At 40.7% G+C, this 15,829-nt stretch overlaps 1 protein-coding gene and 1 pseudogene across 1 annotated transcript in view; both read left to right on the top strand.

Annotated features, from left to right (window-relative positions):
• Nucleotides 1-893: 893 nt before the first annotated feature.
• C4H1orf87 (chromosome 4 C1orf87 homolog) overlaps nucleotides 894-15,829 on the top strand; it is a 78,295-nt gene continuing 63,359 nt past the window's right edge. The window contains exon 1 of the mRNA XM_081816864.1: nucleotides 894-1,000. Within this exon, the coding sequence (XP_081672990.1) occupies nucleotides 894-1,000 (107 nt within the window). The remainder of the gene's footprint in view (nucleotides 1,001-15,829) is intronic.
• Nucleotides 2,497-9,670, top strand: LOC145721021 (SWI/SNF-related matrix-associated actin-dependent regulator of chromatin subfamily E member 1 pseudogene; annotated as a pseudogene).

The following is a 15,829-nucleotide window of genomic DNA, read 5'->3' as shown; positions in this document are numbered from 1 at the left end:
CACACCAAGTGAAGCTGGGGTCCTGGGAAAAGCGCTGGTCTACCTCAGACCTGAGCACTAGAAACGGGTCTAGTCACACTCGCTTTGTTGAGTTTGGTCAAATGATACACCCTCTCTGGGTCTTGGTTTACCAATCTGTAAATCCAGCATTTGGATTAGAATGATCTCTGAAGAGCTTTCAGTCTGTGAGTGTCTCTGAAAGAGAGTGATCAGCCTGGGGCCAGGTTTATAGAACTTCTAAGTTGCCCTTGGCATCAGACCTGTATAAACACCCAGTATTTATCTAATACAGGATCTCAACTTCAGATTCACCAGATTATTGCAGAAACACACACCAACAATAACAACAAAAATCCCTCTTTCCTATGTACAGCACTCCTTCAGATGCATTATCTTATTGGATTCACCCTAAATCCCAGAAAGTAGAACTGGAATTATCCCAGTTTTGTAAGAAGGGAAACTGAGCATGAGAGCTGAACATAAGATCTTCATATAACCCACTAAAGCCCTGGTTTCCTCTCTGACCTCACAAGAATCCCATCTGCTATCAAGAAGGTAGAGTTTCCAAATGGCTCAGTAGACCTGTTTTTGCAGACCTCTTGAGTGGGATTCCCAATTCTGCTCATTACTGATTCTATGCTACTGAGTAAATTACATAACTACCTTATGCCTGTTCCCTCAACTGTAAGACAAGTATGATAATAGTAATTAAGAATATCTTACTCATGCCTTTATTAGGAATGTCAAGTGAGATAAGATAGGTAAAGCACTTGGTCCTGCTATTATTTTTGTTAATATTGACAAGGATGCTAAACTGACTAATGGGAAATCAAGAGGAAGAAAGATTTACTTATTTTCCAACCCAAGGATTTGAAAGGGCTTTGAGAAGAAGCATGCCTTCTGTTTGGGAGACTCCCTGTGAATCAGAAGCAATGCCTGAGACAGTGGTGAAAATCATTGGAAGTAAACACTTTCGGTACCTTGTGGAGAAGCCAAAGATGTAAGTTTACTGTTTGACAAATACCTGTTTTGCTGGGAAGATAATGAAGTCTGGGGCTTTTTTCTTTAATCTAGAAATTTACATTTTTAAAATGTTGTCCATGGAAAATTAAGCCATTAAGAAGTAACAGTAGAAGTAAAATAGTGTTGATAACTTCCAGGCACCCTGTTTTCCTGATATTTTTCATCTTTTTAATTCTCCTTACTCTTTAATTACGTAGGCAGATTCTCCAAATAGATGAGGAATATAAGCCTTGAGACATTTATAACCATTAATGGGGTATTGCTGCTGCTTTTCATCACGTTTGTAATCTACTACATGTAGTAATTTTTGGGGGGGGAGGGGAACAGTGTTAGTTAATTTGTTATGAATTAAAGGAGTGGGATTAATAATGAATCATAAATTATAAGATTTTCACTTATTCTTATTTATATTCTATACTCCTCCAAGCAGGGCCTTCTTGGAGCATAGCTAAAGGGTCTTTCTTCCCTTCAAGCTCATCACAGTCATATTTGAGGGAGGACACTCAGGTATCTCTAAAATTCACCGGGTACTTGGCACAGAAGGGTATGACAAGGTCTCCCTTCCAGCGTTTTGGTGGTTCACAAAAGAAAAAGAAGGCACTAGACCTGCCTTTCATGAAGTAGTCATTCTATAAGTAGCAGCAGTCAATAGGTGCCTCTCCCACCCAAGATTATTGCCATAGCTTTTGCGTTTATTTCAGAAACCCACAGACAAAACAAATAGACAAACAGAAAAGACCTGGCCTCACAGAACATAGGTGCAGAAAGTAGTGGATATCATACCTGGCTGTCATCAGAAACATCTAGAAAATCCTTAAAATAAAGATCTGGGGTCCAACCCAAGACCTACTGAATCAGAATCTCTGAAGATGAGGCCATCGGGACCACTGTTAGGGAGCACAGGCTAATTAGCAAATTGGTTTAACTCTCTACCATCAGTATTGTCAGCCCAGAGAAATTCCAAAGTGAGTGCTATAATCAATTAATAGTGTCTGTCCTGGCACAGCAGTGAGCTTTGCAGCCCATGAGTCCTGCATCTGGGATCCCTACAGAGCTGAGAGATGTGAATTTGAATCCTGGCTCTGTGCCTTCTTGGCCTTTCAACATCGAAAAAGTTAATTAATATCTCTGGCCTCAGATTCTACCATCTCTCAAGTAAGGCTAAAATACATGTATCTAGTAGGGTTGTTCTGAGGACCAAATGAGAAAAAAGTATGCAAAACCCCTTTCCAGTGCCTAGTAGTATATTCAGCATGCTCAGTCAGTGGTTCTGCTATTATTATTGAAGCATATCTTTCCAGGGATACAAGACATTTAATAAAAAAAATCAAATCTCATTCTATGGAATGCTTGCCATCCTTTTTATATTCTATGTCTGGGAGGCAGTCTACCTCTGTTTTGTAGATGAGAGAACAAGACACTCTGATATAATCTTGTAATAATCATAATTGTAATAATAAGATCTCCTACCAAATGCCCATGTTTGGCAAGGGAAGTACTAGGATCAGTTTGGATGCTCTGCTCAGTTCTCCTCCTACCCAGAAGAGGACATTACTATTCCACGAATTCCATTCCCCTCTGGGGTTCTTTGTTTAGCCCCTTTCATTCCAAATCCTTTCCTTTTTCCAGAAGTATCAGAGCCTAATGCTCCTAAAGGGGTTGCTGGGGGAGGGTTCTTGTCCTTTTAAATAGGGAAAAATTCCCTTTGTCTTATAAAACTGTGCCTTTTCTTTTTTCTCTCTATTCTTTAAATTTCAGAATCCAAGAAATAAAAGAGTACATTAGATTAGATACATAAATTGTGAAATAAAAGACACAGTTCTGTTTCTTCTATGATAACTGTAAAAAAAAAAGTTTAAAAAAATATCGAGATAGGTTGCTTTGTTTCTGTTTTCTATGGGTTTGATGTTACTGTTGCTGGAATGACATAGGACCATTAATATGCTTTGCTAAAATATTTCTGTATGGTTCAAAAATAAATGATTCTCAAAAGGGTTTTTGTTGCTGAGGTAAGGACAGACCCACCACTATCATGTCACGCATGTCCCAGAATCTATCTCTGAAGCATTTTAGTTGTGTTGCATCTATCCCTTTCAACCTGAGCCTCAAGAGGGCTTTTTCTTTGGGTTGAATCTGTTGAGTCCATTAGTAAAATATCTATTTAAGAAACATAAGTGAGGCTTTTTCTGCCCATGGTGTCTCAGATTCATTCTTAAGGAACTGAGAACTTAATCTTCCAAAATGTCAAAAAGACCATCTATGCCCCACCTCCCACTCCAGCTCCTGCAACACAAATGCCCACCAGGGTTTATGGGATACAATCCATATAGTCATCTCGCCTGCAACAACCAGAGGCTGGGAGGGAACCCGGGCACCAACAGTCAGGTCATGGCATCTTCTGGTATTATGATTCCAAAACCCCCAAAACCACCAGATGAGCCACTGATGGCCTACATGAGGTGCAGCAGAAAGGTCTGGGACCAAGTAAAATCTTCCAACCCCGATCTAAAGTTGTGGGAGATTGGCAAGATTATTGGTGGCATGTGACGAGATCTCACTGATGAAGAAAAACAAGAATATTTAAATGAATATGAAGCAGAAAAGAGAGAGTACAATGAATCTATGAAGGCCTATCATAATCCCCCCCTCCTCATACCTTGCTTACATAAATGCAAAAAGTCATGCAGAAGCTGCTTTAGAGAAAGAAAGTCAACAGAGAGTCTCACATGGAAAAAGGAGAACCTTACATGAGTGTTCAGCCTGCTCAAATCCAAATGATCCTGATGATGGCTTTTCAGTGACGCATAAGGCCACCACCCGTTTCCAGAGAAACCACCGCCTCATCAGTGAAATTCTTAGTGAGAGGGTGGTGCCAGACGTTCAGTCAGTTGTCACAACAGCTAGATTGCAAGTCCTCAAACGACAGGTCCAGTCCTTAATGGTTCATCAGTGAAAACTAGAAGCTGAACTTTTCAAATAGAGGAGCAACACCAGGAAAAGAAGAGGAAATTCCTGGAAAGCACAGATTCATTGAACAGTGGACTTAAAAATTTGTGTGGTTTGAAAGTCGGAGTGGATATGGAAAAAACTGCGGCTGAAATGGCACAGGCAGAGGAACAGCCTCGAAAAAGGCAGAAGGAAAGGGAGAAAGAGGCAGCAGAGCAAGCTGAACTTGGTCAAAGCAGCATGGTTCCTGAGGAAGAGCAAGCTGCAAGGAAGACCAAGGAGAAGAAAGACGACAAGAGAATCCCGATGGGGACAGAGGAGACACGCCTTGAAGAAGCTACAGAAAGCACATCTACTCCTGAGGACAAGGAGAGCGGGCAGGAGGGGGTGAACAGTACAGCTGAGGAAGGGGCCTGTGAGAGTAATGCCGGCTCAGAGAGCCGCAGGGCCACAGTGGAGGAACCACCAACAGACCCCATGCCGGAAGACGAGAAGACGAATAAATGTCGCCTTGCTCAATGTGTTCTAAATACTTATTTAAATGGAAAAAAATGTTTTTTGAGTTTAAAAAAAAAAAAGAAACATAAGTGAAAGCCAAAAAAAAAAAAAAAATGAAGTCTCTAAAAAGAAAAATCACAAATGAATAATGGATGGAAAACAGAAATCTTCCTGTATAACCACATTTAGTTCAGATTTTCTGCAGGATATGTGGAGACGATGGAATAGTATGTCAGACCTGAACGTGATCTTCATGGTGTAAACCAGTGTATTAATTTGCTAGGGCTGCTGTGTCAAAGCTCCACAAACTGGGTGGCTTAGACAATACAGAAATGTATTGTCTCACAGTTCTGGGGGCTAGAAGTCTGAAATCAAGGTGTTGGTAGAGTCGTGCCCCCTCTGCAGCTGTCCCAGAAGGAGAGCTTCCAGGTCTCTCTCCCGGCTTCTGGTAGTCTTGTGCCTCATGGCAGCATAACTCTAAAATTCACATGGCAGTCTCCCTGCATATGTGTCTGTGTATAAATTTCCCCTTTCTATAAGAACACCAGTCAATTGGATTAGGGGCCCATCCTATTCTAGTATGACCTCAACTTAACTAATTACATCTGCTATCACCCTATTTCCAAATAAGGTCATATTCTGATGTCCAGGGGTTTAGGACACCAACATATGAATTTTATGGTTCAATTCAGCCCATAACAACCAATCTTCTGTTTTACAGATGAGATAACTGAGGCCTCGGTTGGGCTTAAAGTGAGGCCAGTTACTAAGAACTAAGACTGGAGTCGAGCTCCCTCCCTCTATCCTTAATTTTGCCTGTACAGTTATTGACAGATGAAAGGAAAATACTCAATACCCATTTAGTAGTCAAGTTCCTCACAAAAGAGATCAATCTCCAGGCTTCAAAGAGCGAAACAAGTGTCCCTGAGTTTTGCCACCATCATTTGCCTCCCAGATCACTCCACCAGACTTCCAACCTGCTCTTTCTCTCTTTCTCTAATCCATTTTATAAAGGCATGCTCCCCATTGGGTAATCCATGGACCACCAGCATCAGCTTCACCAGGGAGCTGGGTAGATGCAGAATTGCAGGCCCCTCTCCAGACACAGTGAGTCACAATCTGCATTTTTGTCAATTCCCAGGTGACTCTATGCAACATTACAGTTTGAGAAGCCCACTTCTCAAGTACGGCCAGCATCATCTTTCTAAAATGCAGATCTAATGAGGTGCCACCACCTCTAGCCCCAGATTCACCCACTCCCTCCCCTGTGGGCTTCCATAGCACCCTTAAGGGACTGTTATACTCTGTGACGATTTCCTATGCATTTCTGGCTTCTCTATTTAGCCCATGTGCACGACTGCACCCTCAGCACTAAGTACAAAGTCTTATACATATTGAAAGCCTAATAAATTAGCTACAGCACAATGGGTGCCAAGAAAAATAAAGATCTAGAAAGACAATACTCAGTTGCTTTCAATCCAAGTCTAAAGGCCCATGTTACTAAAGTAGCATGCAGATGTTACCATAGGACCCTAAGTAGTAATCTTTGATTGCTCATGGAAAGCAAGATAATGCCAACTGACAGGAGACAAATATTCCCATTTTCTAAAAGGAGATAAAAGTGGGTAATAAAACCACAAAACTTGAAGCTTATGGACAATCCCTGGCAAAATTGCAGGCCAAAGAATTAAATATATTAGTTGTGAAAACAAAAACACAAAAGTGATGGTCACTAAGGGTTGGTACATGTTGACTAAAACCAGATTATGCCAACATGGTGGTGATTGAACAACTGATGTCAACATTCTGTGTTAGAGGTGGAGAGGTTGAGAGGATTTGTGTGTGACCCTGTTTTTAGTCAACATTTTTTAATCCATAACTGAAATCTCTTCAGTAAACATGTAGGTAGAAGAATGCTGGAAAGCCTTGGCAGAAAAATGAGCTAAAACCAACAAGATGAAATCAATGGAGATATATGCAAAATCTGTCCTCAGATAAGAGTACATGTAAATGATTATATTGAATAAATGTTTGGGTTTTACTTGTTGCAAAATAATAGAAAATATATCTGTTGGTCTCTGCTCCCAGTTCCTGGCATGGAGCTCCTAAAAACCTTGTAGTTTCCTAAGAGATAAGAGCACCAGGTGCATCTTTTGTCCTAATATTTGGTCTTTGACCCTGGTTCCTGACACAAAGTCCCTAAATCCCGTGGGATTTCCTGGGTGATGCAGTGTCTCTGCTCCCATGAGGATACTCTCAATAGGCTCTGGACAGTTTCAGGATGGAGGCTGGTCACCAGAAAGACCAAGCCATGATTACAAACTTAGAACTTTCAGCCCTACCCTCCATCTTCTGGAAAGGGGAGAAGGGCTGGAGATTGAGTTAATGATTGAGCATAACTACATGATGAAGCCTCCCTAAAAATCTCAAAAGTGTGGGGTTCAAAGAGTTTCCAGATTGCCAAACACATCTATGTGCTGGGAGGGTGGTGTACCTGGAGAGGGCATAGATGTTCCATGCCCTTTCCCACATACCTTGCCTTATGCATCTCTTCCATTTGGCTATTCCTAAATTATATCCTTTTATAATAAATCAGTAATCTGGTAAGTAAACTGTTTTCCTGAGTTCTGTGAGCTGCTCTAGCAATTTCATCAAACCTGAGGAGGGGGTTGTGAGAATCCTGATTTATAGTAGGGCTATCAGAAAGATGGGGAATAACTTGGACTTGTGATTGATGTCTGAAGGGGATGGGACAGTCTTGTGGGACGGAGCCCTGAACCTGTGGGGTCTGTGCTAACTCTAGGTAGATAGCATCAGAACTGAATTGAATTATAGGGATACCCAGCTAGTATTGAAGAACTGCTTGGTAGGGGGAAACACCCACACACATTTGGTGACTGGTCGTATGTGGTAGTTGTAGAGAGTAGAGGATAAAATGGAGTGTTTTCCCCTTTACATTTCTGTTTGTGCTCAGCATGAGCCGAGAGGATCCACAGAGAGGTATGCGGGAGGCCCAATGTATTCAGAACTAGATATGCCACTAGGGCAATACTGTACCTCCTTCTGCATGCCACCTTTTAGGAGGGACCCTCGCACACTGAAAGTGTGGGCACTAAAGGTGTAGCATGATGGAAGGTCCAGGGTATGAACTGTGGCTTAGGGGAACATTTACAGAATCTGGGGATTGAGCTGTTAAATAAAAGAGGAATTGGGTCCATTTCAAGAAATGCCCATGAGTAGAGATGCTTCCAGTGAATAAAGGTGGCCTCAATAGTTCCTTCCAATGCCAAGAATCAGTGACCCAAAGCACTTCATTCCATAGTTACATTGCTGTCGGTATAGTATTGTTCAGTAAAGGGGAAGCTGGCTGCAAATTTTTATGGGAAAGGGTAGCAAATATTTGTTATAATGTGTGTTGATATTGATAGCCTAGTTTAAAAGTTTTGGTGTTTTCCCACCTGATTATCCTGGAGCCCATATTCTGTTATTTTTTGATCCCTCAAAGCCCTTCATATGAATACATTATTTTTTTTCTTTCTTGAACTTTTTAAAAGCACTAATGTTAACAGTTTTAGAAATTAATGCATATATGGAATTCCATCAACATCCTTTCCACAAACATTGAGCACCTACTGAGTGCCAAGCCTTGGGAATACAGCAATATATCTAAACTTCTAATGATGGGAGACACATAGTAGACATATGAATAATGACTGTTCAAGTGAGCATAGTGCTGTGAGGAAGAATAGAGGAGGATCGTAAGGGTATGTTGAGTCATGAAGGGTGTTCTCAGAAGGCCTCTTTGAGCAAGTTATTAGTTAGCAGTGAGCTGGCTAGGATTGGTCCGACTTCAGCCTGGAGGGCATGACTCACTGGATTCCAACTTTCCATAAAACTAGCAGTTCTAGTTTCTTCTTCCTGCTCCTGCCTCCAAAGAAGAGGCTGCAACTTCCCACAGCCTCAAGTTCTCCAAATATTAGACATCTGACTTTCCCAGCAACCGCTGTACGCAGCACCTGCTACGAACAGCACCTAAATTGACCACCTGGAGCCCAAGCAGATTTTTTTGTACAAGGCTGCCTATGCTTACTTCATAAAAAGTGAGAGAACATGGTTTTCCAGGAGCACAGTACCCAGAGATCAGGATACCCACGTAGCTGCCACTATCCTGCCCGGGAGGAGGTTCAGCCTTTCCCAAGTGACATTACAGGTGTTCACCATGATCCTGGTGCCTCCACAGATCTGCTCAGAGAGTAAACCACACAAATCCCTGAGGAAAGAACATTGTGGGCAGAGGGAACAGCGAATAGAAAGCCTCACGACATGTTTAGGGAGGAGCAAGGAAGCCAATGTTGGTGCAGCAGAGTGAACAAGGGGCGAGGGGACAGGAAATGAGGTCAGAGAGGCCAGCAGGGCTCAGATCCTGGGCTGTGTGGACCATGGTAGGAACTTAGGGTTTGTTCTATGTAGAATGGGAAGCCATTGGAAAATTGTGAGCACCAGAAGTCACAACCTAAAGGATGGTTCTGGCTGCTGTGTGGAGGATAAATTTGAAGAAACCTGAGTAAAAAGAAAGGGACCATTTAGGGAGTCATTATGGTAATCCACGCAGGAGATTGTAGAAATGACCAATTATAGTCTCTATAGAAAACCTGGATATGGGGTGCCTGGGTGGCTCAGTTGGTTAAGCGACTGCCTTCAGCTTAGGTCACGATCCTGGAGTCCCAGGATCGAGTCCCACGTCAGGCTCCCTGCTCAGCAGGGAGTCTGCCTCTCTCTCTGACCCTCCCCCCTCTCATGCTCTCTATCTCATTCTCTCTCTCAAATAAATAAATAAAATCTTTAAAAAAAAAAAGAAAAAAGAAAACCTGGGTAAAACTTCGTGATTTAAGAATTCAAGTACTCTACTTATTCCTTTTTGAAAAGAACTGATCATAATGCCTTATCTTTGTTTATTGCTTTTCTTGCTATATAATCTATATACCTTAATATCCAGGAACTCAATCTTTCTTTAAAACAGAGCAACATCAGAGCACACACTATTATAACCATTTTCACGAATTCAAAGTGATGGAGTATTATGTTAAAGTCATACTTCTTTTATGCCTTTTTACTACAGGAAGCTGTTTCTTTATTAATCTCCTACAAAGTGTTGCAAGACATAGGCATAAAACCTTCAGTAAGAGTATATGGCATTATGTGAATGAATGCCAAATCAGTGATATAAAAAAAAATAGGTGTCCATCAATCCTAAATATTTGAAATATTAACTAAAAATATTTTTTAAAAATAGAATAAAAAGTAAACAAAAAACAATACACTATTTACAAGATTTATGACAGGAGAAAAATTAATCCTCTTAATGTATGAAGAGCTCCTGCAAATCAGTAGGAAAAGGATGAGCAGCCAGCCCAGTTTCACAAAGTGGCAGAAGATCTAGATGGGAAATTCACAGAAGAAGAAATAAAAATGAACATTAGATATGTGTGTGATGGGGGCAGGGGAGATTCAATGTGATTGGCACAAAAAAAAATTTAAACAGCAAGGAGATATTATTTTTACCAATAAAATCAGAAATATTTTATAATGGAAATATCCAGGGTTGACAAGGATTTAGAAGAAAAGAGTACTCATACGCTATTGGCTTTTAAGTATACTTTTCAAAAGCCTTAAAAGTGCACGTACTTTGGGGTGCCTGGGTGGCTCAGTCGTTAAGCGTCTGCCTTCGGCTCTGGTCATGATCCCAGGGTCCTGGGATCGAGCCCTGCATTGGGCTCCCTGCTTGGCGGGAAGCCTGCTTCTCCCTCTCCCACTCCCCCCGCTTGTGTTCCCTCTCTCGCTGTCTCTCTCTGTCAAATAAATAAATAAAATCTTAAAAAAAAAAAAAGTGCATGTACTTTGTGATGAGCACTGGGTGTTACATGTAAGTGATGAATCACTAAATTCTACTCCTGAAACCAATATTATGCTATATGTTAACTAACTAGAATTTAAATAAAAACTTTAAAAAAGTGTATGTACTTTGGCAGAAGATCTCTATCCATGAATCAGTTCTGTAAAAACAGTTATAGATGGATATATGGTTTGGTTTCAAAAATTTACATAATAATGTACAAGTCAGGTCCAGTAGGAAACAGATCACCTAATTCAGATGAGGTTGATTCAAGAAGGGTTTGTTTATAAGAGTAAGAGAAATGTAAGCTGTAGCAGGAACCACAGGCTTGCAGAGGCAAAGTTGTGACCAGCTTTCAGTTTGCAGAAATGGGAAGAGGAGAATGCTGCCGAGGAGGGAACACTCTGTAGCTCAGGCCACCTTGAGAAATGTAATGACCTTTGAGCAAGAAACACAAGGAGCTTAAGGCAATGTTGCAGGACAGAGCCATCTTCTGCCAGGGCTACCCATTGGCCAAAACCAGCCAGAATCAGAAGGCATGAGAGCAGATCCTGTGTCTCTGAGATTGCAATCCCTCAAGACCCCAAACAAATGCTTTTGCTTGCTTTCTAGCCTCTTCCTCTTGGTCAACACCTTCGTGGAATCATTTCTATCCTCCTTAAGCAGATTTGGTTTGAAATTCCTCTATGATCTCCTTTTTTCATCCTCTATTTTTTCAGTTATCACACTATTTTTCATAAATTTGAAGACAAAACAATCCATTGAATGCCCAATACAACATTGACCAATAAGGTAGTAATGCATAGCTGAAAGACAAGTCAGATAGAAGAAAACATCTATGGTGTAAATATATATCTCATGCTGTAGAACTGCATGTAAGTGAAGAAAGAAGGACACAGAGAGTAGGTGTGTTGGGATATCATTTTCTAAAAGCTAAAAGTGCATCCTACCAAAGAGCAATTGTCAGTCAACCCTGACAAATGATAATTTTATATGAGTCACAAAGTAGAGTGCTGTCTCCTTTATAAACACCTCCCTCGTCACCTGAGTACAGAAGGGAGGCTCTTTCTTTTGGGACCTCTGAACTTTATTGATAGGCAAAACTAAAGTTCAAAAGGCCAAAGTTTTGTAGTACATAAGAACTGAGGAAAATTTATTTAAATAGGTAAAAAGAGATCATGTAATCTAACTGACCACCTTGTAATTTACGAGTAACAGTGAATACAAGTTCTGTAAGTCACTCACTTTAAAAAACAAAGCAGATTAATCAGTATCAAAATCTGCTCTGATTAAGCACAATTCTTCAGAATCATTTTCCTTGATTTTACAGAAAAAAAAAAAAAGCCCCAACACTGTCTCATCATGATGTCCTCACGTGGATTATACCCAGGAGTTTTGCAGCCTGCACTGCTTTTAAATCTTTGAGCCAGTCTTTATCAGCTTGAAATTTAATGTCCTGTGCACTGCATTCTAGCCTGTTTCACTTTTGAAAGTCTAAGCAAAGTGATTGTGCAACTGGCTCACCTTTCTCCCAATTATCTCAGTGGTTTAAGGCACAATTTCTGAGGAAGGACTTCTGTCCATATTTTGAGAGGATGTAGCACAAACAGTTCTCTCTCTCTACTACCCTCTGGATACATCCACATGGTCTATGGGAATGGGGAGTAATAATTATTGCCTGAGCAATAATTATAATAATAATCTGTGTGGCCTTTGAGCCATACAGATCGGACTATGAGTCTTAGATCTCTACTTGCAAGGAGGCCTTGAGTAATGTACTTAACCTCTCTGATCATCCATTTTTTCATCTGCATAATAGTGATAATAATATCTACTTTTCAGGGGCACCTGGGTGGCTCAGTCAGTTAAGCATCTGCCTTCGGCTCAGGTCTTGATCCCAGGTCTGGGATAGAGTCCCACACCAGGTTCCCTGCTCAGCAGGGAGTCTGCTTCTCCCTCTACCCCTCCCCCCCACTTATGCTCTCTCTCTCTCTCTCAATTAAATAAATAAAATCTTTTAAAAAAGTAATATCTACTTTTCAGGATTATTAGGATACCATGAAAGAATTTATGAAAATTTCTATGTGGTATCTGACACATATGAGCATTTAGAATGTTAGCTCATATAATTCCATTGATGAAGAGATTATTCGGACATAGGTTTGGGAGTTAAAGTACTTTAAAAATCTTTCTGAAGACTAAATTTCTATGATAATACATGGTATGGCTCCCTGGCATTAAAAAAAAAAAGGAAGAAGAAGAAAATGAAAAAAAAAAAAAAACCTCACACTTCATCACAATAACATTTGCTACATTAGCACAAACTTCACCATTTCAGCTTCCCCATGGAGTTTGGTGAGATTTTCAGCTGCACTCTCCTCCCCAATCCCATTTTATATTTTTATTTTGTTGTTGTCTTCTTAAAAAAGGAAAGTCTGGTTGTGTTGATTATCTGCTATTACTTCCAAATAAGAACATGCTTTCATTTACTGAAATTAGATCCCCATTCACTGGTTGGCACACTCAGGACTGTCTTTTCCAGAGGGTTGGAGGCCTGTTAGATGGCGCACAGTTGGAAATTGGTGGCACTGAGTCGCTGCCAAGGCTGGCAGACCTTTAAGATGGCATCTGGTGACCTTTTTGCTGAGCCCCCTGGGTCCTCCATTTGAGATTTGATGTTCTCGGCAGGGGTGTAATCCAAATCAAATGTGAGATCTGGTGAGTTGGAGTTACATGGGAGGTGGGCCGATGGGAGGTCTCTGCACTGCTTTGGGCAGAGGATGCTACCAGATGCCCTTGCAATGTTTCTTTCTAACCCTGAGACTCTGAGCTCTAGTAGAGGGTGGCACTGTAGGGCGGTTTGCAGGAAGAGCCCAGTGTGACGGGAGACAACTGAACAGTTTTCGCCTCATTTATTTATCATCCAGCAATACAGTAATCCTCTCTAATTGCTGTAGTTCCGGGATGATACTAAACTCTTCACAGCATCCCTAAGAGCAGGAGCTGAGGTCAGAAGTACATATGAAGAAGCTAGTTATGCCTTGCTTCCAAGATAGTGTTATGGCATTTTTTTTTTCTTTCTTTTGAAATGGCAAACTTCTATTTTCAGTACTTCAGGTAGATAGTACACAAGTCTAGAAGAAAGAACTGTGAGTTTGTGAACAGCGTAACAACCAATGTGTGTTGACCAATTGTTTGTGCTAACAGGCACATGCCATTTCTCAGCTGGGGAGTCATTTCATGATAATTTTAAAGTGCTATGTATGTTTAAAAAAAAAACAGCTTTTACTTTGAACAGATTTAACAGGTTATTTTTGGTTTTACATCTACTGTGACTGTTTTAACAGGCAGGCAGATACATTTCACGTTTCTCAAGCAATTCTGTCCTGAGACTGCCCACAAAAGGATTTTGAAGGTGATTAAAGCAAAGCTGATTGCTTCAGCCAGAGGAGTTAACTTTCTGCCCCAAATCCATTTTTGCCTTTAAATCTGCACTTCCTCCTCCTCTACTTTCTGCTCCTCATATAATATAAACTTCCATGGATTCTCTCCTGACCCTATTGGCAGTAAGTAGGCATCTCAGTGCAGTCAGGCCAACTTAGGTTTAAATTCTGGTTCCACTACTGAAAAGCCATGTACAACTGGACAAATCACATAAACTCTCTGAGTCTTAATTCCTTCATCCTAAAATGAAAATAATACAAGCACTTACCTATAGGGTTGATCTGAAGATTAACTAACTAGTGTATGTGAGTGGCTATAATGTGACTGTCGTGTAGTTAAATGCTCAGTAATATTTTTGCAACCATTGCAAATCATAGTTATTTCTCTTTCTTATGAACTTCAAACAGCACTGATTCTTTGTAATATGCACTTGAAATTGATTTATACACTAGTTAGGTATGTTTCATATTTATGCAAATTTTATACCAATTTCTCTGAGCATGTTATAGGAATATATCTATTTATCATATATACACATATAAAAGCGCACATGTCAAATACATAGTCTCACTGAATTTTCACAAATGTGATACACCCTTGTGACAAACACCAAGATAAAAAAAAACAAAAAAAACAAAAAACCAGAATAGTGCAGATACCATGGAAGGCCCTAGCATTCCCTTCTGGGCTCTACACCTCCCCAAAAATGTAACCACTACGTAGAAGCTATCGATCTGACTTCTAGAAGCAAGTTTATACCAGTTGTTAGCTTATTATTTGTATTGTTTTTGGACAGCCAAATGAAATTAAATTTCTTGAGGTCAGGGATCATATGTTCTATGTTTTCTCTCATTGCAAGAATTATTTGTTATATATACACTATTGTTCTCGCATTCCCATCTTGCTCTGTGATCATTGGACTGCACCTGTCTGGCAAATCCCAGCCCTGAATGAGTCCCTTTCTCCTCTGCATCTCCACGAGGACTCCTAGGCAATCCTAGAGAAGAGCATGCACCCTCTCACACTGAAGCCACAAAACTGTGGTCTCCAACCTTCATGGCTACTTGGTTGTACCCAGCTGACCTTTCTACTTGTTCTGATCAGCTCTTTTCCACTCTTCATAGCAGTTATCTCAAGCCATCTGCCCTTAGATTTCCTTCCCTAGCACTTCCCCCTTGAGAGCCAACAGGTAAGTGTACCTTATATATCAAAGAGAAAAGTTAAGCTGCCACCAAATGTACAAATAAATTTGCCCATATCCTCACCTATCTCCCTACCAACCCTACCCTGAGGTTTCATTTTATTTCATTTCATTTCATTTCTTTTCATTTCATTTCATTTCATTTCTATCTCGGTTCCCTCTCATCTCACTTTGTCAGGGTTCATCATATTTCATCAATAATATCCTCTCTTTCCCTCTGGTTCAGTGGGTTCTTCACCTATGGTATTTAATATGTTAAAGTCCCCACAGTTCTTCAACATGACAATAATAAAGCCCTATCTGAAACCCATATTGCACTCCAGTCACCAATCCTTCGCTCTCTCTCTCCGCTCTTGCAGCCAAACTTCTTCACAGAGATTATACTTCTGGTATTCGGTTTTTTGGCCCCCACTTTCCCAAACCTGCTTTAGTCTGGCATCCACCTCCATTACCTCACAGAAGCTCCTTTGTCAAGATGCCTGTCGATGTTCTTATGGCTTAATCCAATGGACACTTTTCAGACCCCACCTTTCCCCAGGGCCCCTGACACTGTTGACAATGACCTCTCTCTGGAAACATCCTCTTCACTTTGCTTCCAAGACCCCATGCTCCTGGTGTCCCTTCTACCTTACTGAGAATTTCTTCTAAACCTCCTTTTAGGGCTCTTCTCTCTGTAAATGTAGGTGTTCCTCAGAGTTCTTTTTTGGCCTTCTTTTTGGCCTGTGCTGCCATGACCAAGAGGATTACTATAAAAAGTATACACACATTCAAATCATTGACTATGGTTTGACTTTTCAAATCAACAAGTATCAGAGCGACTGTTT

Source organism: Leptonychotes weddellii, chromosome 4 (assembly GCF_054177405.1).
Source record: "Leptonychotes weddellii isolate Sample4059 chromosome 4, ASM5417740v2, whole genome shotgun sequence".
Classification (NCBI taxonomy): domain Eukaryota; kingdom Metazoa; phylum Chordata; class Mammalia; order Carnivora; family Phocidae; genus Leptonychotes; species Leptonychotes weddellii.
Note: the sequence above shows the minus strand (reverse complement) of the source record. Positions and strands in the feature narration are given on the sequence as shown.